Genomic DNA, 26288 nt, shown 5'->3' with positions numbered 1-26288 from the left:
TTCCGCTAACACTTACTTTTGACATCTGTTTCCGTTATGACACTTCCGTTGCATCACTACTGTACACTAGTGATCCATTGCCAAAAAAGGACGGAAACTCTCCCTCACTGCCGCCTACAACTGTTAGTATTCCTATAGTTAGTTGAGATATCGACGGCTTTCCAGAATAGCGGCCTATCTTCAGAATACCTAATAAACTAGGGTATGATTTAATAAAAAGGAAGCGTATTTGGCGCGTAAAATGGTTGAATCCCGGCTCAATGTTATCACGTGATTATTTTAAAAAAGCTCAGTGCCTTATTAAAAAAAAAAAACAACGCTTTCTGAATACGGATGGGCAACCAAAGACAGGAATGAGTAGAGTATAGTTGCCTAAACTTCAAGTAAAACACATAGAGTGAATAATGCGAACCTGTGAAATCCCGGAATGTTTAAAATTAAAAGGCTACAAAATCTATCTTTTCTTCTACTACACTACCAAAGTAAATTGCTGGTTACACATTATAATGTAGTACAAAATGCAATGTGGCCTAACGGTTTACATTGTGAACGCTGGATGCTGAGGTCCCGAGTTCGATTCTCGGTAGGAACAATTTAGGAAATGAACTTTTCTAAATTGGTTCTGTTCGTTGCTCTGGTACTTATAGTACAGGGAATTCCCTAGTTTGAGACCAGGCAATTGGAGTGGTTCTCGGGCACATGTTACATTATTATTATAGAATAATTCCGGTATTCCAGAGTTAGATATTATCCACTCTATACTTCCTTGAAGTTTAGGTAAATGTGTTCCGCCTATTTTCGGTGATCCCATTCTTGTCGCCAATGTTTGGTTCGTTGGAAATTTGCAAAATACGGTGTGGTGTCTAATTTCATAAACACCTAGAAAATAAATAAAATAGGTATTTTGATTTGGGTCCGCTATTTTTAAGCAGCGACATCGGAAAAAGTATTTGTGAACCATCTTCAGATTGTAGTCTTCAATGAAAATTAAGATGAAATTCTAAATTTACCTCAAGGTTCCCAAAAGATAAGTACACGGGTACTGTACTTAAATATTATTATATGTATAAAGTATAATTTTACTATTAGAAATTAATAACGTATGTCGTTACGTACACCCAATTTTTTTTAATTATCCCATGACATTGGATTCAAAGTGTTTCAGTCGACATAGTAGAGATAATAAACAATTTAATTAAATATAAAAAAAATCAAATTGTTTGATCTGAATTTAATATTTTTGGTATGTTGAATTATTACAATGACTTCCAAGCAAATTGCATCTTATGTTGATAAACAAAAGTCTCAAGTTACTTTATTCTTAACTCTGGTAGTTAGACATAAATATGTTATTCATTATAGGGTATAACGTTTATTCCAATGCTATATAACCTTTCATATGGCGATATTGTTCCTATTTATCAAAGTCGAAATATAGGTATTATTGTGATTTATAATTCTGAAGTTCTCTTTTTTCTTATTTCCAAAATGAATTTATCTATGTTTAAATTTCGATTCATCCGAAGAACAAAGTCGGATGTGATTATATAACGAAAAGAGAATAAGTAAGTTACGAAACAATTTCGTTATTCAAACTAAGGCCTATGTAAAGGTGTTTTGAGAATTTACATATCTTATTTCGTTTCTGAAATATAAAATCGAACAACGGTCGGTCTGACATCCACAGCGAAGAAGAACGAACGAAATGTAATATGTCCTGAGAACAAACAGTTTTACACATAGATCTTTGTTCAATGGATAAGTCGATTTCTTAATTCAAGGATGGGTTTCAGAAATATATAAGATTTGATCATTTATCTGACTTCACACTGACTTTCAAATTAGACAGTTAGGGGGCAGGTCTATGAATAACTAGGGCCCCAATTCTAATTTTTTTTGAAATCACTGATCATTATAATTCCGCTGAGACTCTACTCAGATTACATTGCCATTATGATAATATTTGCTAATCTGTTAAAATCCAGTTGCAATGGCAGTTGAGTATAAATGGAATGACAGTGATGGTAAATTCATACATACAGTTCCTAACGGTCGATGCTGCCTTACTAAAACTACCATAGAAATTACTATGCATATCGCGTTTAAACCTCAATTTACTGTTCAAATTAAATGTGTCGATACCTCACACGTAACTTGTTGTAAGTCAAAATACCATTTTTGTTTTTTAACTTAAATATTATAACCTTTTTTTTAGAAAATCCTGCCACTGACTCTATCGACGCATAACTGATGTCCTCTATTGTACTTGTAGTGTACTCCATTGCGATTAAGTTGCAATTGAAAAAGATAATATTTCTTATTCTGATAAAATCTAGTTGCAATGTCAGTTGAACCCTCAATAGAGTGTCAGTGGAATGGCAGTGATGGTATTCATTCATTCAATTCGTCGGGGACAGTGCAAATGCTCGTTTAAAACATTGGTAAAACCAAATTTTACAGGAGAGAGATTTAACTTTCTTACTTTGTTATTTCAATGGTTACGACAGTCATTTTTAAAATAAAATAAAATAAAAAGGTATTTATTTCTCCACAAAACATAAGAAACACAATACTTAAAAAACGAATAGAAAAAAAAACCATTGAGTGATGTGGACAAAAAGCATGCAAAGCAAAAAGCAGCATGGACGTTGTCTTACTAAAACTACCATGAAACTTATGCGTAACTTCATTTTTATCTCGTTTAATCAACAATTTAGTCTTCCATTTAAACACGTACATATAATATTAGTAGACTACGTCATTGACGTGCCATCGAATGCAGCACAGCAGTTGAATAGTAGACAAGCCACTACTTTCAACGTACAAAATCCTGCCACGAACACTATCGACACAGAACTGAGATGATTTTAATTTAGCAGACTTGGGACCCTGGTCGCGTGTCATCCAGAGAATCGTATCTAATTTGTACGTTATATGATGGATATATAAAGTTCGTTATGCTATGTACAATTTCGTTACGAAAATTCGCTTTCATTTCGTTCTGCCCCAATGTAAATTGAGCCTTTTCAACAAAAACGTAGGAGAAAATACATGGATTCGTATATCAGTAGGACTTACATGACAGGACGCGATTTGCACGAGAGCGACATAAACCGTGAGATCTATGTCGCTCTCGCGTATTTCGCGCACTGTCGTGCTAGCAGTGCTGATTTTGCTTAGCTTGCTTCTCTTTCTTTTGTAACAGTATTACTGTCACAGTAATAATAAATCGCGAAGTTCAGAACTTGAGGAATTATAAATTACAATCTGTAGATATGCATGGATGGGCTGAATTTCGCGGTATTTGATTGTCGAAAACAGATTTATCTATCGATTAACTATCATACTTACCCGCCCTTCACTCTGTCATTTCTATATTTTATTCGGCATTTTAAATGATATTATACGGTAGAATATCATTGCGTGTGATGTGGTCTTATTATAAAGCTAAGATTAAGAGAAAAATATAAAATTTATTCCCACAAGTTCCATATACGTGGAACTTCTGGGCTGCAGTAGTTCCACCTGGAACTAAGTACATGGAACTACTGGGAATAAACGGTGTAAGAGATTTGATATTGATTTTTTAATATTCACTACTACTATTCACGCCTATCCATGCATTTAGTGTAGGAATGAACGCGAACGAATGCCCTGTCGTTAGCCAAAGCCACCAAACTTATTGTAAATATAAATGTTAGTCTCGCCATGTACCGGCCTGTACATATTTTAGTTAATAAGATAACAAATAAGCGTATTAATAATTATAGTACGCGCGATTTCGTTACTTTGATTATTGTAATTATCCCGTGTTATCCAATTACCCGTTACGCGCTCAGGTAATCGCCACTCTTAGCGACGCGGAATCACATTAAGCCGTTTAGAAAAAGCTTTAATGTCCATGTTTTAAGAGCTAAAATGCGCGTTTCGTATTAGCGATCCGAAAGGAAGCAATTCGCACCATTAGTATAATAAAGCCACATGTGATACAAGCTACATGAAACAAAATGTGAAATTTTATAAAAAGTTATAGACGAATTTCTTTCGGTATGTAACACAAATCACCAAAAAAGTCCCCACTGCCCCACCATTTTAGCTTGATTTTTACTGTCATCGATCCAGCGCGCGTTTTCTTTTAAAAAATGTAAAAGCGTCGATATTTTGTCAGTGTCTACGTAGCAAGTACTACGCTAGTGGAGATTTGTGGAACAAACTTTAGGAACCCCACTAGTGAGATTTTTTTAGTGGAGATATTTGGAACATACCTTTCTTTCATAGAATCTTAAAACCTTTCTGAAAAATTGTAACTATGTTGATGTGGCCTTATACACCAGGGTGCGAAATGTTGCATGGACACGATTTTGCGTTAGTAAATATGGTGACAACCATTCAACAGTACAACAATAATGAATGTAATTTATAATTTCGACCAAAATCAATAGGAAGATTATTTATTAAGAATAAGGCCACAAATTCGTAACGGTGGTGCGTTCAGGTTTGCGCGTAGATTGTGTCTTGTTTTGGATGTATCGAACACAAGCCACGCAAACATTGTACCACCCGCTGAACGTATGACCGTTCCGAATTAGCGGCCTTAGGGAGGGGAAGCCATAGACCCAGTTTGGCGAAAAAGTAGCTGGTCCTAATCCAGCAGGTTTTTTGTTTATATTTTTTATCGATCTTTGTATCAGTGTAAAAAACTAATTATTTACATCATACGCACCTCTCATGGAAGAATGGCATAAATGGAGTTACGCCAATCATGCTTATTGTTCCAAGAGATGCAGAAAAGTATAATCCTTTCCGATTCTTGTAACTGTAGCTACAATATTAGTCGATAGAGTTACAAGAATTGGAGCGGTTGTGGGTTATATTTTTCTGTACCTAATGGAGCAATAAACATGTTTGGCGTAACTCCACTTAAGCCAATCTTCCATGAAGGGTACGTTGACATAAAATATGAACTATGTAAATAAACGGTTTTCCGTCAAAATTATAAGTTACGTTCCTTCATGTTTAACAAGATAATTTATAGCAACCTGTTAAAATGGAACGTTGATAATCGAAATTTTTTTTTTAACGTTGTGGTTAAACCAGTAACGATTATCACTTTATAGTTACAGGTTTGCCGCCACTGTAGCCGAGCCTATGAAGATTAAAAAATGTGTTTTTAAATCTTCAGGCGAGTGGCAGTTGACTGTTTATATCGGACCCCAAATAATAAAATGACGAACCTCGAAAAGTAGTTTTTGAAAAATTGACAAAATAGGTTAAAAAACCTACGTGCGCGACTGATGTCAAACATGACTATGCTCTATTTGATGTGAAAATCGATATCGTCTGCTTAAAGATAAAACCACATACGTGACATTTTCCACAAAAGCTACAACATTTTATAGTTATGGTAAGAAAATCAGGATTTTTCTGGAGGTAAAACTCAAGAATAAAAAAGCTATAGAATTAGAGTTTTACCTTTTACGGAGTACTGGTCCTCATAAATATAAACGTCAGTATCGACACGCTAACAAGAAGAAGACTTACCAGCAGAGCTATTAAAATAAAATAAAAAATTAGAGGCTCTTTGTAAGAAATGCCTCTTATGTGGTTTTATTTTTAAGCACACAATATATTAGCTTAATTTCTTGCATTATTATTTTTAAATTTATTTTGTTAGTTTCTCAAAAATGTAACATTTCGGAATTTGGTCACTTTATTATTGAGTCCGATAGGTTTGTCTACTTTTTTCGTTAGCATACCGCGACACTGGAACGTGAAGTCGTCGCTAAAATATCAGACGAAGAATTAAACATAACAAACCTGTAATTGATAATTGTTTAATGTATAACCACGAATTTTAAAATATGGACTAGAATAGATTTGTTGAAAAATTACAACTTTGTAGTCTAATAATATCTGGCTGTGCATATTATGCCATTCACGCAATTTTTGTTCTGTATAGGTAAAATGGCCACATATGTTGTGCCGATGCCTCTGAAATTATTTTATCTTTTATGGTATAATGACTCGAAAACCAATGTTTTTCAATCCAAATCATAATTATATGATACCGACACCCCACCGCTACCAAATTGATTCATTCGCTTATAATAAACCTTTAGTTCGTAATGTAACAATAAAAATCTGCAGGGTAATGAAAAATCCACCTAATGCTGGGTACATACTTGTTGTAATTTTCGCATGGATCTGTGACAGGGTGTCACTCATCTGATACAAAAACAATACACAAGTTTATACATGGCCTTAATGTTGTGCTACCTTGATCATCTTGTTTCAGCAACGCACTCATACTGATGACGTATTGAGTTGAATAAACCTCGTTTGCATGTAGCGTCATTCTCAGGCCCGTATTAATAAGTCTTATCTCAAGTGCAGGATAGATCTTAACGCTTTAATAAGTGGCAACTTAAGTTAGAAACCAACGCTTAAATTAATAAGACACTAAACGCAATGTATGAAGACTATCTTTTGCATTGCTTTATGACGTACTTAAGTTTAGTGCAAGTGGACATAAGTCTTTATACGAATGCTCATTGATTACGGATCATTTGGAATTTGTCAATGTTTCCGCTTTTTAATAAAGATCTCTCAGCATTTACGTTACGGTTCAAGGTCGTTTTTGACTTCTAATTACAGGGTATGGTACCTTGAAATGGTATCGGTCATTCTCGGATTAGAATTCACTACCTAATTTCCGTGTCAAAATTTATTATTTAAGTATTTGATTTTTTTATCGTACAATATTATTTAAAATTCGAGTATTATAGTGAAATATTATTTAGTAATTACACGATAATATACTCTAATATTTAAATAATATAAATAACCACGGAAATTAGGTAGTGAATATTAGTCCGAGAATGACCGGTATTATCCAATATGGCGGCAGCTTGAGATGCTTCTAGAAGTGGCATCTCAACAGATCGCATTTAATACCGGACTTAGGCTTATTAACACGCGCCTTTGATCTTTTTAAAGACTGCAACCGGATGGGTCTGATTAGCCAGCAGCCTCGCCTTGGTTTATTATGGGTGCGGTATTGAAGCATGCTAACACATTTTGTAGATCTGTAAAGTCTATTTTCCACTGATTGAAGAATAAAAATGTAAACAGCCATATCCTTTCTGTTTATTGGAAATAACGTAATCTTTGGTTGTATAAACACGTCTGAGTTCCGCTTTGGTCGCAACTTGGATACAGATTATGTTTCCGATTAAAATATCCTTTCTTTCACGTGTGTTGTTAGCAAGTTAGCAGTTATGCCCATAAAGTAGGATATCGTAGACTTGGTGAATTCTACTATAATAAATCCATGTTTTTTTTTTCAATGTTTAGTTTTGTTGTTTTAACCAGCGCGAACATTGAGTTCATCTTAGAATCGTGTTTGATTTTTACAATATTTCCAAATAAATATTGTCAACAATCGTCAACAGCGCTGTTGACGATTGTCACTGCTAAGTTGCCAACTCCCATCAAGTCACATTGATTTATTTTCTTTATTGTATGTTGAACCCGTGAATTCGATCGACATTGTATAGTATGCTTTAACGTTATATTAGAAAATGGGATATTTGCAATTATTTCGACATTGTAATCAGTAATACAAGATTTGCAGTATAAAAACTGCACATTTCATTGAATTGAATTCTAAACGATTATCTTTGTTGTACCAATTTTTGGTTTTCAAAAATTATATGACGGTTTCAGAAATAAATGGCTGGTTACCAAATAAGGTAAATACTGAACGTCATTATAAGTGTTTGATTTTAAAGTTTGTGATTGCAAATTTCCACATGCAGTCCAGGAACAAAATTTGCAAGAAAATATCTCGATTAAAAAAATATGCATATTTTCCTTATCCTTTTTCAATCTCGCCAAGTTAAAATTGTATTTATTGTTTCAGAACTGCAAAATTATATTTGTAATACAATGACTTGTTAATATAAAATGTTTGCGATTGGTGCATTTGCATTCGCAAGAAGGCAAATATATATTGTGATAGTAAGTTTCGATGTTTGTGAAATGTTATTTTTGTATGAACGCTAAAATTAAAATTGTAGTGCCCATCTTCGCGTATAATGACAACATTTTTGGTCATTACGCACTTGGGGTGCTGTCTGGGTTATGCAACAGCATCGTCACCACAAGTGTGTGAGTGCCTTGTGTACGAACAGTTATTTGAATGCATTTTTATTTAATATAAGTTAATAAGTTGTAAAAGGTAATCAATTCATGCCCACTTCTGTCTTATCCCCTCTTATGTACTGTGTACCTTTCAAATTGTATTTAGGTATGTTTTGTAAGTTTTTCTATGTATGATGATTAGTCAGAAAGCCGTGCGGCTTCAATACCATTTTGTTTTTCAATGTGTGATTAAATCACAACATGAATACATATTGAATTTTATTTCGAGAAAAGCGTTTTGGTGGGTGTTACCAATCACTCAAGATTGCTAATCTCCATACCACATCGTAATTCTGAAAAAGGTCAAAATCCCATCTCACATCTAGATGGCGCTAATCAATAGCCTGGACGTAGTTTATATTATATAAACCATTGACTTAAAAATAAATGGACGACGGGTCTAATACAAAAACCACGAAAAAAATGTCCCAAGTCAACCTATTCGAAATTTAAATTATTATGTCATCGCAGTATCGCGCTGTCCGTAGAACAAATGAAGACTAAAGCGGAGTGTCGCGCTCTTTATACGATTTTAGCGCCTTACAAGTGCGGACACTTTTTAGCGCGGACCCGACGTCCATATAATTGTAAGTCAATGATATAAACGGAAAATTAATTACTTCCTCTTTAATATGAAATACAAGTAGTCAGTTTTTTCTTTGTAATCTTATTCAAATATTCAGAAGAATATATTCATCATGCGTGACCTAATTGTTGTCTGAACTTTGTTAAATATGCTTATATGTAATATGGCATTGTGTGTTACAAACTAATTTATAACTTAACGCTTACTAATATGGGTAGATGGCGCTTATCCTAAGCAGGAATAGCCGGCAGTACCTATCCATAAAAATTGCTATAAGCGTCATCTAGTTGATTTGTTTGTTATCACTAGAAATTACAATAGCTTTGATAAATTGCATCAATGTAAAACAAATAGTTACAAAACTAGCTTGGTACTCGTCGCGACATATGGTGTACAAATAGGTACTATATACCTGACTACCCGCCCAGTTACCACGCCTTCATGTGCATTAATGGCGAAACTGAATTCTATTTACTAGGCAACGACATTTAATTCCTCTGAATCATACAACCGCGCGGTCGTTGTGTAGCCCAAATTCAAGCCAGTCTCGTCCGCGTGTCCGGGATGCTCATTTAAGTTAAAACGTAAAAGCTAAATAATTAGAGCGTATTTTACCATGACAGTTAGACGCACGCGGTCGCTGCGCGTCGGAAACACGGACTCCGCTCTGCGACTTCGTGAGCGCGATAAAATTCGTGTCAAATAAATGCGCCCTTATCAGTCGTCTTGAATTAGGGTGTACTACGTGAGTGCGAATGCCGATAGTGCGAAGACGGTTGCGCGAAAGCTTAAAAGCACGATAGTTCATTTGCGCGAATGATGATAGCACGAAGAGAGATTTGCGAAAGCTGGAAGTTAAATTAATTGTTGCAAGAATACCCTAATAAACTTTTACAAAAATAAACGTATAGTTTATTATGAAAGCTTTGCATTGCAAAGAATTGCAACAACCTGCAGCCACGGGAGTCGAATGTCTCTTTGTGCTATAGTCATTCGCGCAAATAAACTATCACGCATTCAAACTTTCGCGCAAATGAACTATCACGCATTCAAACTTTCGCGCAAATGAACTATCGCGCAACTGGCCATTCGCGCAAATGAACTATCGCGCATTTAAGCTTTCGTGCAACCGTCTTCGCACTATCGTCATTCGCGTAATCGGCATTGGTATTCACGTAGTACATCCCTTGAATTATTGGTCCACGGTGTTAGTAACACCGCATCATAGTTGTGTTTACACCTATGTATTTCGTTATAATGCCATTTAGCACACACCGGATGTACGTATGTACAACAATAATAATTATTATTGTACGAGTATAACAAGTAGACCAACTCCCGCCTGTTCGGCACGCCTCGGAGCGTATGGTTGTCACATTATTTTAGTTGAAATTTTTTTTTAATTATGCTTACAACGTGTAGGTTGTATATATAATTTTTAAAGGTGCTTCCTTTAATATTGAAATAACCTTTGTTAAATGCAGTATTTACGTATTAATCATATTAATAATATTTGAGAGGCATCTCGATTATGGCAGTATGATTATGAAATGCTGAACAATTCTATTGTTGAGGTACTCTTGTGCAAATAACCATAGAGACAACAATAAACACGTTTATTTGATGCTATTTTTTAAATACTGAGCAAATCTTGAGCTAACGCTTCTGCCTCGGTGGCTGAACGGTTATCAGACTGCCACGCAGAGGTCCCAGTTTTGATTCCGGGCGGGGAGACATGATGTGTCCATGGCACCTGCGACACAGGGTTTCCCTAGTGTGGGTTATGTTGAGTGTGTGCGTTATAAAAAAATCTACAAAGAATGACGCATAGACCTGCGTGGGTTTTCCGTCCCCCGATCGGTAGGAGGAGCGGGCACATTTTTCCCATGCCTCCGATTGAATGTTTTTTAAATTTCTTAGATATTTCGCCAAAAGTACAGCCAATAAAAATAATGTACGAGGGCGACACTGAGTTTTTTAGAACTGGCTACTTAGAAACAGTAAAATAAATTATTTGAATTTTAAAAATAGTATTCTTCGATATCCTTATCGAGTATATTTCATTTATTCTTACAAATTGGCGAACAAGTTGAAAATTGTTTGTTTCACGTCAAGATGAATTTAACTCGAGAAAATTTTAGTGCAATGATTTTCTACGACTTTTGTTGTGATTTAAGTCAACAAGAAAGTTATGACAGACTTCGGTTGGCCTTTCATGATGATGCTCCATCCCGTGCCACTGTTTATAACTGGTTCAATGAGTTTAAACGTGGTCGCACTACTGTTTCTGATGCCCTGCGTGAGAGACTGCCTTCAACTGCGGTGGCTGAATTCTGTAGTTTGGGCATTGGTATGAGTTAAGTGCACAAAATCCTTCATGAACATTTAGCGGCTAGATTTTTATTTGACCGAAGTATAAAAATTCCGTCGTGATATGTTACAATAATTAGACGTAGGCCACTGAAATGCTGTATTCGATATAGTCACGGGTGACGAAAGCTGGAATTACTGTTACGATCCAGAAACTAAACGACAGTCTGCTCAGTGAGTGTTTCCTTTAGAAGAATTGTCTATAAAAGTAAAGCGAGGTCGAAGCGTGGGAAAGAAGATGGTAGCCTCATTTTTCGGACGGAAATGGTTGCCAACAATTGCTTGCGACTAGTGTTGGAAAAAGTTCGGGAGAAACGACCTCGCAGTAGGATCCTGCTTCATCATGACAACGCTTCCGCACACACCGCCCAACGAACAACTGATTATTTGGCGACGTCAGGTGTAGAAATACTACGTCATCCGCCATACAGTCCGGACCTCCGAAAATAAAGGAAAATCTCCGGGGAAAGCGATTCACGGAGGAAGCAGTGGCTGCATTTGAAGAGGCCATAGAAGAGAAAGGAAGAGTAGGCAAAATGCTTCCCTGTGGGTCCATCGAATGCAGCGAAGTGTTGATGTCAATGGACACTATTTTGAAGAAAAATAATAAAAATATTAACTAGCTGGTTTGCTTTGTTTTTGTCATTCTAAGAACTTTCAGTGTGACCCTCGTATAATAAAATAGTACATTGTCCTCTGATTAGTAGGAGCGGGAATATGATTTATATTTTTTAAGTTGTTTATAGAATACCATGAATCGGGACGAACAAGTCGTGCGCCTGATTGTAAGGGACACGCTTATCCATAACAGTGCCACTCGAGTCTTAAATCGCAAAGATCTTAACGACACCGCCATTGGGCCCGTCACCCTGAGACATAAGCTGATAAGTCCCATCCATGTGCATGTAATTTCACCAGCACCCTTACCCTTCCAAACCGGAACGCAGTAATGCTCACGTTACTGCTTGGAAGCAGTGCTTCCGTGGGCGAATTTTTTCACAAGGAGCTCTACTTTTACTAATATAGTAATGGTATTTACTAGCATAACATTTATAAATCTATCTTTTAACTGTAGTCCTTCGCAGTTTGATTAGTACTATCAATGTTTTTTTTTCGTCTTATTGTACTTCAGTTAGTATAGTAATTGAAGTTTATTTTATACTAAAAGAATTTAATATAATATTGAACAAAATATAGTTTTATTTTCCACTAGACTGTACAACGATTATATGATGTTCAATCGGAGGCATGGGAAAAATATTCTCGCTTCTACCAATCGGAGGACAGGAAAAACCCGACTCGCACTATGCAACGTCAGTGCACCGAAAGATTATGCAAATGTGTGCAAGTACAACGCGAGTGTACATTGATGCGCCGAACAGGTCTTATAGCAGCACCTTGCCACAGAAAATTGAAACATCAGGTTGTACCAAACCAAAATCACTTTTATTTACACGTCAGAGTTTTACATGAAACCTTGTATAATATTACGACAAATGATATCCAAGCAAAAAAAATCATTTAAAAGTGAAATTAATCTAAAACTTACCATTAGCGAACAACATTATTATAACATTCCAATATTTTGTACTCTTTAAAATGTGATAAATTACAAAACATAAGACAATGATGCGAATAATCTCACAATAATTACTATGTAAATTAATTATTAAAATGCTACAAAATCCATTAATAATTATAATTAAAAGAGTATTAGCAAAGCTTGCCAAGTATATGCTAACAATACATACTATGTATAAAAACTGTTCATATCCGGCGCGAGTTGATTCACAATCGTTTTGAGTCCAAGATTACTTATTGTTTAAATCCTAAGGATTTATTAGTCAATTCTTGCGTATAATTGCCTCAAATACGCCGAAAGCGTTTTTAACAACAGCAAAATCACTTATAATTTTAATGTAATAATTTACTATCAAAACTAAGTATTTAGGCGTCTTGACAGCAAATTCTTACAAGTTTACAATAGCCGATTTATATTTAAAGTTTTCTAGAGGAAGACAGTATATTATACAAAAAAAAAAGGCGGTGAGCAGGGAAAACAATATTGGAATGTAAGTTTCGGTATAAATATTTGGTTTGTTACTATTGAAAGTTAAATGCGGCGGTACAATTTTGGTTTCATTATTCAAACTGTTACTTAGGAAACTTATAGTTTCACTAGGTCTACGTTTATCTCCTACAACATCAGAGGCGTTATTATCTTCGTCGAAAATCGGTGGTACAATTCAAATGCCATAAATTTCCGTGGCACATAACAAGATTTTAAAAAATAAAGAAAGTTTCAGTCTTTCCTTCATAAAGTTCTAAATAAAGTTTGCAATAAACTGCCTTTGCAATAATGCCGCATTCAAAGGTATGGTGTTAACAATACTAATTCGTCTAATTTCACTACCTAAGCTCTAATTTGGCAGTGTAGTTTTGTTAGGTGTACTAGTATTACACTATGACGAACTTATAATCAAAGGTCGAAAGCCTTGGAATTAATAATACAAACGTAAGGTCAACTAAATACTTTAAAATTAATTATCCACTTTATACACTTACTTTAATGAAGCAGGGTTAGGTCACGTTTGTAGACAACTCTGGTATTCGAATTTTGCTAACCTCATAAATACAAGATATAGAAGAAATTATATACCCATCTCGGTATACAAAAATATCCACGAAACATATTCGTGATCATAGCACATTAAGATATCGAAGAATGAATGATATACCAATCCCGGTACACAAAAATATCAACGAACAGATTTGGTACACCTCAGATATTGAAGTACTTCCTGCTTTCTATACAGGCGCTGTATTGAAGCATAGCGAAAGCAATTGCATGAAAAAATATTCAACACGGGCGCAGTTATTTTGCACGACTTAACCGTGACTGGGTAAGTGGAGTAGCAAATTAATTTACTTCCAATTTATTTAACACGGTTTTCAGCGAAGTAACGCCTGAATCTATAAGACAATTTAAATCAAAAGCACCAACTAAGTTTGTCCAAGTATTTATCTATACTTACAATCGAATTCCACGACTTTCGACACCAGTCTATCGTACTTAGCGCAAGCCAACTGTGGCTCCTTGCACTCAAGATTTACGTTTCTTTCGTAAAAAACGTAATCTTAATTTATTCTTTACACTATCATTAATGTCGAATTTGTATTACCATATTCATATACTACGGTATTTATTTCTTAACTAATGTTTTATGCATCTCGATCTTGATGCGATACAATCGTTTAACCTGAATTAAGCCAGACCAAAATTTCCAACTTAAAATTTTGGTCTGTCAGCTAGATCTATTAACATTCGTAAAATGCTACATTTACGAAAAACTGACTGCGACCCATATTAATAAATTCATCAAACATTTTAATTAACAGGTGATTTGATTACGCATCATTACAAAATTACGGCTTACGAGCATAAGTGAACATTACTCACAACTCAAAACAAGAGCAGTCTTAGCTACTTGCGATGATATTATCCAAGATATTTTGTTCTGATTAAATCAAGATAATTAAATTTACTATAAAGTTAATAAACTTCTAAGCTGTTTATTAATACGGGCTACGAATCAAAAGAAAGGTTGATGATTTTGCAAAATTTACAAAGCCGTGATTTTTGTGACACCTTATGCAATGACCACAAAAGTTTATCAAACAATTTCCATTGCTGCGAGTCTTTTTTAACAGTGACCGGCCAAAAAAATCGGTGCACATATCAGAAACACAGAATTAAGCTACATAGCATAGTGCCCTAGTAAATGACATTATAATATATGGAATGACAATTTGTATTTCTTACATTATATGCCATTTAGTGAAGACGTGATGATGCAACGCTTCCAAACGTAGACGAACCTCAGCTGGAGAGAGCCGAGTCCTCAATCAGAGGTACTTTGGCCACTTCGAAGAATATCGTATGCGAATATTTGTTCCTCACAGTGCTGATAGCTGATTTTGGCTTCTTGTGCAACGCTGCGTTTTGCGCTAGAGCGATAGGTAGGAAATCCTTCAGCGCGTAACCTAAAAATTAAAACGTGATATGTTATTATTACTTAAATAAAATTGATGTTTGTTTTTTATGAACTGGGATTACAAGGGTCTAATATTCGTCTATAAAATACCAAATTATTTTAACAGCAGGTTATATGAAAGCACCTATTGGGATAATTTTATTTTACAAATTTACTAATATGATAGATCAATGTAGAGAACATAAAACAATCTCTAACTGTCGTATATTAAAAAAATTCAAAAGAATGAAAAACATAACGAAAGTCTCGATGGCCCACTGCGAGCGCTGGATGAGGAGGTCTCGGGTTTGATACCCTGTAAGATCAATTTTAAACAGGTTGTGGGTAGTGCCCAAATGTGTATTTCATGCCGAAGTACTCATAGTGCTGGGCATTCTCTAGTTTGAGGCCAGTTTATGTGGTTCTCGGGCATATTATTACTTATTGTAGAATATCGTGTTACAAATTTAGTGAATTAGCCCATGCCGAATAATAATTATTTTATTAATATCGGAACGTTTTAATAAAGGAAACTTAGACTAGAGATTTACGGGTAAGTAGTCGTTTTGCGGTATAAACTCATTTTCTTATTTTTTTAAATTAGGTTACTTTCATTCTAAAGGTGCGATATAATATAAACACAACATCCGAAATGATAAATAATTTATCTGTACGATTGTTGAGTATTTAACATACAACTGTTATTTTTATGCAACATTGCCAACCCAGGCGTCAACTATCCTCTCAGTTGTTCAAGGGTTACGAGAGAAGAAATCCATTTATGGGATAAGATCGCCTTTGTACACTTAAAAGTTATTTCATTGCTAACTGTCCTAAATTATTTTGTAATTCAATAAAGTTTTTACATACATAATAGTTTTTTTAATAACATCAAGTGACGGGACGAACCAGTCGTGCGCCTGATAGTAAGGTACACGCCTGTCCATAACAGTTGCAGTGCCACTCAGAGCTTTATATCGCAAATATCTGTCGAGCAATGTCACTGCGCCCGTCACGCTGAGACATAAGTTGACAAGTCCCATGTGCCTGTAATTTCACCAGCACCCTTACCCTTCAAAACCGGAAAACAGTAAAACTGACATTACTGCCTAGAGGCAGAAATAGGCATAGTGGCAGTACTTCCCTGGACGAACTCTTTCACATGGAGCTCTACTGCTACTGAAGTGCAAGAGTAAGTAACTAAGTGCAATTAAAGCAAGTAAGAATGCATACTTCGTTTTCTTAATTTTATAAACGCCCATTCAAACTTCATTGGGTGTTGTGTGAAAATACCTAATCTGGAACCAGAAATTGTTGTGTCCACACAATTGCCAGTTGTTTTACCTTTCTGTAGTAAATGTTTATGTCCACAATTACTTCATACAAATATTTTTGTAATGCTTATTATACTTAGTATCACGCCTTTTGCGACAGTAAAGGACAATAGCATCTTAGCTGACTGTTTCCGATTATTGTAATTTTCAAGGGCAGACGTGTTTTTAAAATATGCATAACAGAAAAGAAAACTTGGGAATGAATGGTTAAGTTCATAAACCAATTTAGCAGGATTAGGCATTGAACAAAAAAAGATTAGTTGAAAATTACAAGTTGACAATTCTTTTTTTTAAGTATTATCTTGGATTATTAAATGAACGTGAAAGATTATTATTGGCATAAAGAATGAGATATTGGCATAAAGAAATCCCGAAGACATTAAATCAGGGTTCGAAGTGATATTTATCTTGATAAATATACCTTATCCTTGTTGTTCAAGTGTCCAAACGAGTCAAATGTCAATCTCAAAAAAAAAAAAAAAGAAATCCAAATCATATTCCCACAGATTTTTCTTCGTGTTTATTTACTGTCATTTTCAGTAAAAAAAAAAAAACTATGAATTAGCATGTATAATTATCAAGAAAAATATATATCTTTCATTTCGAACCCCGGTTTAAGGAAATAATATTTTGTACTTAACGATAGAAAAATACGTGATACGACGGCACTGGTCCTGATTTTATCGGTGACAAATACCAGGTGACATTAATTTAGAAACAACTTTTGTAGTATCTAGGGCAAGTACCTGTGTAATACTGCAGTGTTGAAGTCCATCCTCCAAGTGACTTCATTCTAAGCGCGAGGTATAGAGCGGCGGCGGCCATCTTGCTGTCAGAATAGCCTAGGAGACCATATTCTAGGAGACCTTGTTCTAGCACGAACCGTGCTAGAGTTAATGTTGGCATGGAGACTCGTGCGCACTGTCAAAAAAAATCATACGTTTTTATCATGTTTTATTACCATTATTTATTTAAATATATAATACCACGTGACGGAACGAACAAGTCGTGCGCCTGGTGGTAAGCGGCATGCCTATTCATAACAGTTGTAGTGCCATTCAGAGCTTTAAATCGAAAAGATCTTATGGGCACTGCCACAGCGCCCGTCACCCTACATAAGTTGACAAACCCCACGTGCCTGTAACACCCTTAGCCTCCAAAACCGGAACGCAGTAATGCTCACATTACTGCTTTGCGGCAGAAATAGGTGAAGTGGCAGTACTGCAGCTATTCCGCCACCTATACCCTGAGAGATAATGTGACAAATCCCATGTGCTTATAATTTCACCAGCACCCTTACCCTTCTAAACCGGAACGCAGTAATACTCACATTACTGCTTGGCGGCAGAAATAGGTAAGGTGGCCGTGCTTCCCTCGACGAACTCTTTCACAAGAAGTTCTACTGCTACTAAAAATATACCGTTGAACTCGAAATTACAATATTTACACCCAATCCCCTGACTGTCTGACGATTTAGGATTATGATTTATAAAAATGTAATAAACCCGTTGAAATGCTTTACAATGTATCAAGCCACTTTTACAAAAATAGAGGAAAGAAAACTACAGACTCACTCTGGCATACCGCCTTAGAAAGCGGTAGGATAGTGGAATACCGAGATCGAAGTCAATGACACGTAAGATGGTTATCTCCATCTTGAGCAGTTGGCTGAGCGAGTACGCGCCGTCGCAGATGTACAGAAAGTCGTCGGCCAGTGGAGGAATCCGCTCCTGAAGAAAATAATAATACAGCTAAGGGTCATGATGTTACAAGATGTACACATCAGTAGTGGCTGTTTCAACCAACATAATTTTAAGTTCATCAGACATAAAGCCAAATACACCCTGGGTGTCGAGCGGCTGGAGCCTGCCACATTGTGAATTTCAATTTGTTTGTGGTGAGGGTGCCGATCGACCATCGTCGACCTTCATGAAGGAAGAATTTTGGCTGAAGGGTGTCCATATATTAGCGATTCCGCGGCTTACACCTGTTACCTGACACCAGATTGCGCCACACGTCGCTGATAATTGCAATTCGTGTAGATTAATTACAAATAGTAGATTGTACAACAAGTGCATAAACGCGGCTCTTTACCCGAGCCGCATTGGAGCGAGATTGGATACTTAAGCCGAGGGTAAAATGGGTTTTATGAACGAGTTATACACTCTGCTTTTCACTTCGATTGCAAGGAAATTAAACAGCAATATTACAAATAAACGATTATTTAATTAAAATTGAATGTAAAATTACAACAATTAGACCTATTTAATGTGATGGCTTTTTTTATTTTATGCACTAGAGCATAATATCCTATTTTATGCAGCCTACACCCATAAATATGTATGTGCATAAATACGAACTTTAAAGGCATGAGAAGTGAAATAGTGTTTTATTATATTGTATGTCTAAACTAAATAAATAAAAAACAGGCGTTTATCAATTCAAATCAATTTGACGTTATTCACGGTTAATGATTTTGTCTATATTGCAATCAGATTTTTTTTTTATCATATGACAAATTGAGAGATCATACTAGCGAGCGCTGTTATTGTACTAACGCCAGCTTTGAGTACATTATTTATATAATACAAAACACTTGGACGCGCCATCATTGACTTGTTCAGAATAAATAACTAATAAATATTAGACAATATCACATAAGTCGCTCTGAACCCAAATAAATAACTAAAGTACTTGTGTTGTGGAAATAGGAAACAACCACGGTTATACACCCAGACCCGAGACAATATAGAAGTTTTCTAAATGGCAGGGACCTCAGCGACACCATGACAACGGAGGTTGTCAAATCTGTCTGCATTGCATATATATCATCGTAAACGGTATAGATATAACTTACGTCAAACTTAGCAGAAATAAAAAGCGCCGAAGCTCCAAGCAGCTGCAATTCCTCTTTCGTCAAATACTGATCCTCAGGTTGTGTCTTTGATGACCTTGTCAGGAACAGATCCACTAACTTCACAGCTAGGTAGAGGGTTTCATGATTCAGTTCAAAACTCTCCTGGACCTCCACCATCCAGTCTACTAGAAGTGCTCTCATCCAAGATGTGATATTATTCATACGTTGGAGATAGTCGTCAATCGCGAATAGTCGCTACAATATAAAAATTAAATATATCAACTACCAAAGTAATTAAACTTTAAAGATTCATGAGTTAATTTTGATCAGCAACAACGCTGCGCTAACTTAATAATTGCAATAAAAGTTGCGGTAACTTTTTGTGATTTTCAAACATTTGTTAATGATATCAAGTTCTTAGGTTTTCGCAATTGTAACATATTGAATTTAATTAGCTGAATAATTTGGCATTAAATACGCAAACTGACAAATTCGAGTTTGCCTAGTGTTGATTGCTGTGTCGAAATGATGATTGTGGATGTGGACTTTTCAGATCAATGTTTTCAATACAAAATATTTATTAATGAAGGAAAAAGAGAACCTATAATGGAGACTATAAATAAAGTACAATGATACGATATCCACCATTACCACCGTAAATACCACTTGAAAGTCATTCATATAATACTCAGTAATAAATGTCAATTATATTTTCAATATCAATTAGGCTCGATTTACATTACCGCGGAACGGAATTGTAAAGAATTTTGTAATCATAGCATAATGTACGTCAATTGTGTAACGCGTGTCTTGCGGGCGATGGCGCGACGCATCCTATGGATTTATCGCTCGCGTCACTTATAAAAAGATGATTTGATCCGCTGTTTGGAACACGGAAATCATACACTATAATAAGCAATGTTGAAGCCTTTTCACCGAAACAGTTTACTAGCTGATATTGTTAGCTAATCCTTGTTTGTTGACCGTATTTTGGTTAAAACCCTTGTTTATAATAAAAATATGAACAAGCTCTTAGGTACACGCCATAGCTTGAAAAAAAAAAACAAGCAAAGTGGTAGAGGTATTGATCGCCGTTTCTTGCACGCAAAGAATCCTTAAGATGGTAATCCATCGCTTGATAAACTGGTTGTGGAGAGTAAGATGGAAAAAAGAAAATTCCGCGATCGATCATCTAGCCGATGGAGTGACCAAGTGAGCCCTCACTGGCCACTTAATAGCAACTGCTCTAAGAGAAGCCGAAAACAGAACTAGAAGGAAAGAAATAGTCCATAAAGTCTCGAAAACCTTTCAGGGTCACAACCTTCACAGCAATGAAGAATACCATTGAGAAGACAAATTTATCTTTAGTAGTAGTCAGTCTGTCCTAGTGGCCCTTGGTGGTAGATCCTTTTTTATTTTTGGTGTACTTACTTCTCTACCCTTTAAATAGTTGAAAATGTCCATAGCATAATTGGAAACTTGAAGTGGATCTGTCCAGTGTTCCTTGTCAAAGTCGACGACTCCCGCAGGGCACTGGTGTGGCACCTCAGTTTCTTTGTCAAGGGATCTGTTTGCAGAGTCATCAAGGTTCACTTTGTCCAACTTCTCACTTATTTTCTTGTAATCTTCTTTTGTCGCGTCATTTGGGCTACTGGAATGTAAGGTTCAAATCAGATGTTATTCAACTGGACTAATGTCCACTTGCACTGAACAATTCATAAGGTACTCTAACACAATGTATTAAGAGTGTCTTTTGCATTGCAAGCATTGGTTTAAGATATATTTAAGTTTAGTGCAAGTGGACGTAAGACCCTCTTTATTGGCTAGAACTTAATAGTGATCGTGATCCCGTAGGCTCACTTTACATCGCCGCAAAACGGAATAGTAGCAGTAGAGCTCCTTCTGAACGAGTTTCGTCCAAGGAAGTACTGCCACCTATTTCTGCCGCCAAGCAGTAATGTTGGGCATTACTGCGTTCCGGTTTTAAAGGGTAAAGGGTGCTGGTGAAATAGCAGGCACATGGGACTTTGTCAACTTATGTCTCAGGGTGTCGGGCGCAGTGGCATTCCTCAGATCTTTGTGATTAACAGTTATGGGTGGTACTGCAATTGTTATGCACAAGCTTGTCGCTTACCAGCAGGTGCGCGACTTGTTCGTCCCGTCACTTGTATCATTACAAAAAAAAGATTGGAAAACCCACATGAGAAATAAACTATAAGTTTATTTTCCCAAATTTGTCCTAAGGGAATCAAACCAGCATCATTACACCTATAGTTTAAAACACGTTCAAAGCGCGAGACTAATATTTATTCAAACAAGTCATTATACCATACCAATTGACGCGGACGCGACTATGAAGTAAAACAGAGTCGCGTGCTGTCAGCGCTTAGTGGGAAATGGCACTAATCGTTTTCAGTTACATTCTACGCTTTTCAAGGCGCGTTGAGCGGTTTCATGTATGCGGAAAGTCACGACGCGTTATTAACTTGACACAAAAAGAATTTGTGTTCCACATATTCCATCGTACCTTAGAATAATAACGCATAGAATGATAGTTTCATATCAAACGAACTGTCACAAGTGAGGCAAAAATCAAATTCATGTAGGCTAGTCTTAGTAGTAGGTTAATTTTCGGTTTTAGTGAACATTTATATAAAATAAAAATACAAGTTGAAACGCGTTACTTCCTTGTGGAATATGAAGTTAGTATCTATTTTATGTTTGTCTGACGTATTTTTACACTCATTTACCGCACATTTCGTCATTTTTAGCTAAAATTCTTGATCTGTTCGCGGTGCAAGTTGACGTTGACCTTGACCACTGAAGGCCCGCCCGCTCGTGTAGGCCCTTTTGGCGCGCTTCTATTTGTCTCACTTAGCGTGTGCGGACTAGGTTTCTATGCGTTATTATTCTAAGCATCATACATTATTTTTCTCCAAAAATGAGCAGCCAAAGCATCTACAAATGAAATAAGAAAAAAAGTCGAGAAAATACTAACATGTTCTCCAAAGCAGTCATATACAGTGAAGGTTCTCCAGAAACATCACTTCTTCCAGATTTTGAAGAATTAGCAGATGTCTGGCTTTGATTTTGATTTTCTTTAGCAAAAGACTTTCGTTCAATATTCTTGAGTATGCCATTTTGAGCTCTAGTTGATATTGGTTTGGGTGGATCCTTTGCAAAGTGCTTTTGGACAGTTTCTATGGCATTGGTGGCCACCCGGTGCAATGTCTTTGTTCTTGATGTTTTGCCATTTAGAGTTGTGGTCTGTGGTTTGATGCTCTGAAAAATTTAATGTGTAGAGAGAACAACAAAGTTTGGAAATTGAAATGATTGTACTGGTATAGTCTATTGAACTTCCTCAACATTAGACACATTGAAATCTACTTTAAGGTCTTCAGAGGCTCATTTTAGTCTACAATGCAAACAATTATATATGTATAGCTAACAATCACTTCAACTTCCAATATAAATCACTAGAACTGCAGAACAGCTGCCCCAGTCTAGATTAAAACAACAAAAAATGGTTTATTAACACAGGGTTATTTGTAAAACACTAACCTCGCAGGATTACATTACTAAAATCATAAATTTTTGTCCATCACTTTTATAGAACGTAAAATAAATTTACCAAAAATATTTTTTTTTAGTTTAGATTGTACTATCTAACACTTCTCAGTACTGTATTAGGTGGTAAGTTCAAAAGTACAAGAGTTCGCCCCGACAACAATCCCGAATTACATTACACCAAATTAAAATCAATCTATTTAAATGTTTTTATTTTTGTATGAAAGTACAATGTGATTAATTATTAAAAGTCATGGAATTAAAATTGTTGTTTATCATGTTAGCAATACTGTTCTGCGAATTTGTTAGTATTTAAGAAATTACCCTATTTAGTATACATATGTCTAATATTTTGAAAGCAATAATTTCTATTCATGATCAACCCTCAAGTTTTACTTTTTCCCTACCAATATTTATAAAAAACGAATACAAAAACGAATACGAAACTAAAGCAATCTGTACAAATAGGTTCATAATTTAATTTGTTAAATTTAAAGTTGATACTTCTGCAAAGCGTGTATTTAATTTTTAAGTTTTTTGAATGTCACATTGTTTGACCACCATGATATTCAATCATTTTTGTGAAATTACTCCACAAGTTTGTTATAATTATTAATACAAAGATCGAACATTAAGAAAAAATTCCTTTGATCTGGCTGGATACAATCCAATGTCTTCTAGCAAACTGTGTCAAACGCCATGCTAACTAACCCACGGAACAAACTAACGGAACATGAATGTTTCTATATGCTTGTTGCAGATCTTTGTTTTTGGTTTTCGAATTATTTGCCGTAGCGCCATCTGGGAGAAATTTATGAAAGCTTTTCTTCAGTCAGCCAGCTACCTTTACAGCTACCAGATTAATGTATTAGGTTTTATTTTCTCTAAATTAAATGAATAGTTTTTTTAATCAATTAATCAAGTGCCAAGTTTGTATCCTCCTTGACTTGTTTATTTCTTAAAACAAATAGAAAATATATATAATATTAGCACATCATACTTGATTAATATAAACACAGATAACTTAGAAAATACAATCATGGTTCACAGTCAACAATGTAAGCTAGATTGAAAAACAAATAAAGGTTACTATTGTTATTTAAAGCTTCAAAGACCCTTCCAGGTAGAACTATCAGGTAGCTAGCTAGCACAAACATTGAGGTGAAAAAAAAATGTTATCTTGTGTGTTTATTATTAGTGTTGGTGAATGATTTAGAAAACAGACATATTCAGAAATTTTTGTAATAGTTACAATTGATAAGTTAATAATATATGTACCACATCAATTGCCTGGTTGCGAACTAAAGAATTCTTTATATTATGAATACCAGTAGCTCTATCCCCAATGGATCCCCAAAGACAGAAAACGACAATGCGGCAGACCAGAGCATCATTGGAGAGGCAAGCTAGTGTTCACTTAAAAGACTGGACCACCGTGGCACAGAACAGAGGGGTGGGAGGTCCGTGCCTAGCAGTGCAGCACCTACTTTTTAAAGCCTATACAAAAAATGGTGGTCTAGCATGTACATAAAGTGCGAGACCTCTATGCCACAATAGCAGTAAATTGCACTTTACGCCAATCCATTATGTCGCTCTCGCGCAAGTTGCGCCCTGTAGGGCTGACACGACGGGACGCGACTTGCGCGAGGGCGACAAACAGCGCGCGATCTGTATGCAAGGATGTCGCGCTTTATGTCGCTCTCGCTCAAGTCGCGCCCTGTCGTGCGACCCCTAGAGGCGATGGGAAAAATCAATAACTGTAAAGCTCCTTGTGAAAGAGTTTGTCCAGGAAAGTACTGCCACCTTACCTATTTCTGCTGCCAAGTAGTAATGTTGAGCATTACTGGATTCCAGTTTTAAAGGGTAAGGTGCTGGTGAAATAGCATGCACGGGACTTATCAACTTATGTCTCAGGGTGTCGGGTGCAGTGGCATTCCTCAGATCTTTGAGATTAAAAGTTCTAGGTGGTACTGCAATTGTTATGGACAGGCTTGTCGCTTACCAGCAGGGGCGCGACTTGTTCGTCCCGTCACTTGTATCATTAAAAAAAAGCTCAGAACACCCAGATGAGAAATAAATTATAAGTTTATTTTCCCAAATTTGTCCTAAGGGAATCAAACCAGGGACATCCTCATCCCAGCACTTCAAAACATTAGGCCACTGAGGTCAAAATTAAATTAACCTACCCATTGATGATGGTCATTAAAATAAAATTGCCCTGACCAGATATCAAGGAACATTTAACTCTAAAATGGTATTTTATCCCAAAGTTAAATCCCTTGGGAACATTAGACGTAATTTTAATATAATGTTAGGTCAACAAAATTGGAAGTTCATTAACCTTAGAAAACTATATATTTTTTTGTGCTGAATGTTTAAGCATTTGGAATTGAAATAGGATATTGTTAAAGAAAATTATATCAATAGCGACAAGAGTCAAGGAAAAACAATGGAGGTGTACCCTCCAAATTTATTATGACAAAAAATTAGGTTTTAACCTTTACTGTTGGGAGCATTTTGGTTTCCACTGTGACCTTCTTGACTGCCATGGCCTTGTCGTTGTCGGGGACGGCGGTGGTCTTGTTGAAGGCATTTGTGATGTCCCCAAACGCCGCCCGCTTCGCTGTGACATCCTTCAACGGACTATCGGCTTTCCTCTTGTGCGGCACCTTTAGGCCGTCCTTGTGTGTTTTCAGAGAAGCTAGTTGCTTACTCCTCGTCGTAATCCCATGACTCAAAATACCATTCAGGTTCTCATTAACGCCAATCGGCTTAGACGCAAACCGTGTTGGCGCCATTATCAATCACTGAAATCAATACCAGATATCACGTGCACTGCGACTAACGTGGAATTTATTACACCAACTCGCACGGTTTATATTATTTATCAACACGAAATAACGAAATTAATGTAAACAAGCGTTTCAAAATCGTCCCGTCTAACGACCAAAAATGGAGGCAAAACAAGCGAACATCGGAACTAGTCAGACAGCGTCAAACGCTTTTCAAAGATCAGTGAATACTCACATTTTCTAGACGGCAGCGGCCGTTTTGATTGATTTTGTAATTAATTTGCTAGTTGCACGTCCCGATAGTTATTTTCTGTTGTAAAATTGCACAAAAATTAACGAAATTCAACTCAACACCGGAATGATGAACTGTCTTCAAAAACCGTTGCACTAAATTTCTATTGGCTCCTGAAACGGCCAATAGCATTACGGCGTTGTTACATTTCTTTCTACGTTGTTTGAACTTTATAGACTTCCCGAAAATATTAATGTAAAATTTGTAAACCACAAAAGAGATGCACGAATTTTATTTTGGACTTACCTGAAAAT

General features: G+C 36.0%; 1 protein-coding gene across 2 annotated transcripts; it reads right to left on the bottom strand.

The window, feature by feature from the left end:
* Positions 1 to 13625: 13625 nt before the first annotated feature.
* On the bottom strand, positions 13626 to 26103 carry LOC113226171 (G2/mitotic-specific cyclin-B3). Of its 2 annotated transcripts, XM_026458704.1 has the most exons (8): positions 25978 to 26103; positions 25449 to 25757; positions 22382 to 22665; positions 20815 to 21034; positions 19384 to 19638; positions 18101 to 18256; positions 17273 to 17447; positions 13626 to 15202 (listed from the first exon to the last, which is right to left on the bottom strand). In XM_026458704.1, the coding sequence occupies exons 2-8, from the start codon at positions 25746 to 25748 to the stop codon at positions 15039 to 15041; spliced, it is 1554 nt and encodes a 517-aa protein (XP_026314489.1). In that variant the 5' UTR covers positions 25749 to 25757; positions 25978 to 26103; the 3' UTR covers positions 13626 to 15038. The 2 variants fall into 2 exon arrangements, with proteins under 2 accessions (XP_026314489.1, XP_026314490.1); XM_026458705.1 differs by lacking the exon at positions 25978 to 26103 and having other exon boundaries at positions 25449 to 25905.
* Positions 26104 to 26288: the final 185 nt, after the last annotated feature.

This window comes from Hyposmocoma kahamanoa, unplaced genomic scaffold (genome assembly GCF_003589595.1).
Source record: "Hyposmocoma kahamanoa isolate Upper Pololo Valley unplaced genomic scaffold, ASM358959v1 182, whole genome shotgun sequence".
Taxonomy (NCBI): Eukaryota; Metazoa; Arthropoda; class Insecta; order Lepidoptera; family Cosmopterigidae; genus Hyposmocoma; species Hyposmocoma kahamanoa.
The sequence above is the reverse complement of the archived record's forward strand: the minus strand, read 5'-3'. Positions and strand labels throughout refer to the sequence as shown.

Coding starts and splice junctions, on each gene's coding strand:
- LOC113226171 (XM_026458704.1), bottom strand. CDS start 25,748: ATGGCGCCAACACGGTTTGCGTCTAAGCCGATTGGCGTTAATGAGAAC. Junction 22,666..25,448: donor AAATGCTCCCAACAGTAAAG/GTTAAAACCTAA, acceptor TAAATTTTTCAG/AGCATCAAACCACAGACCAC. Junction 21,035..22,381: donor ATGACTGCTTTGGAGAACAT/GTTAGTATTTTC, acceptor CTTACATTCCAG/TAGCCCAAATGACGCGACAA.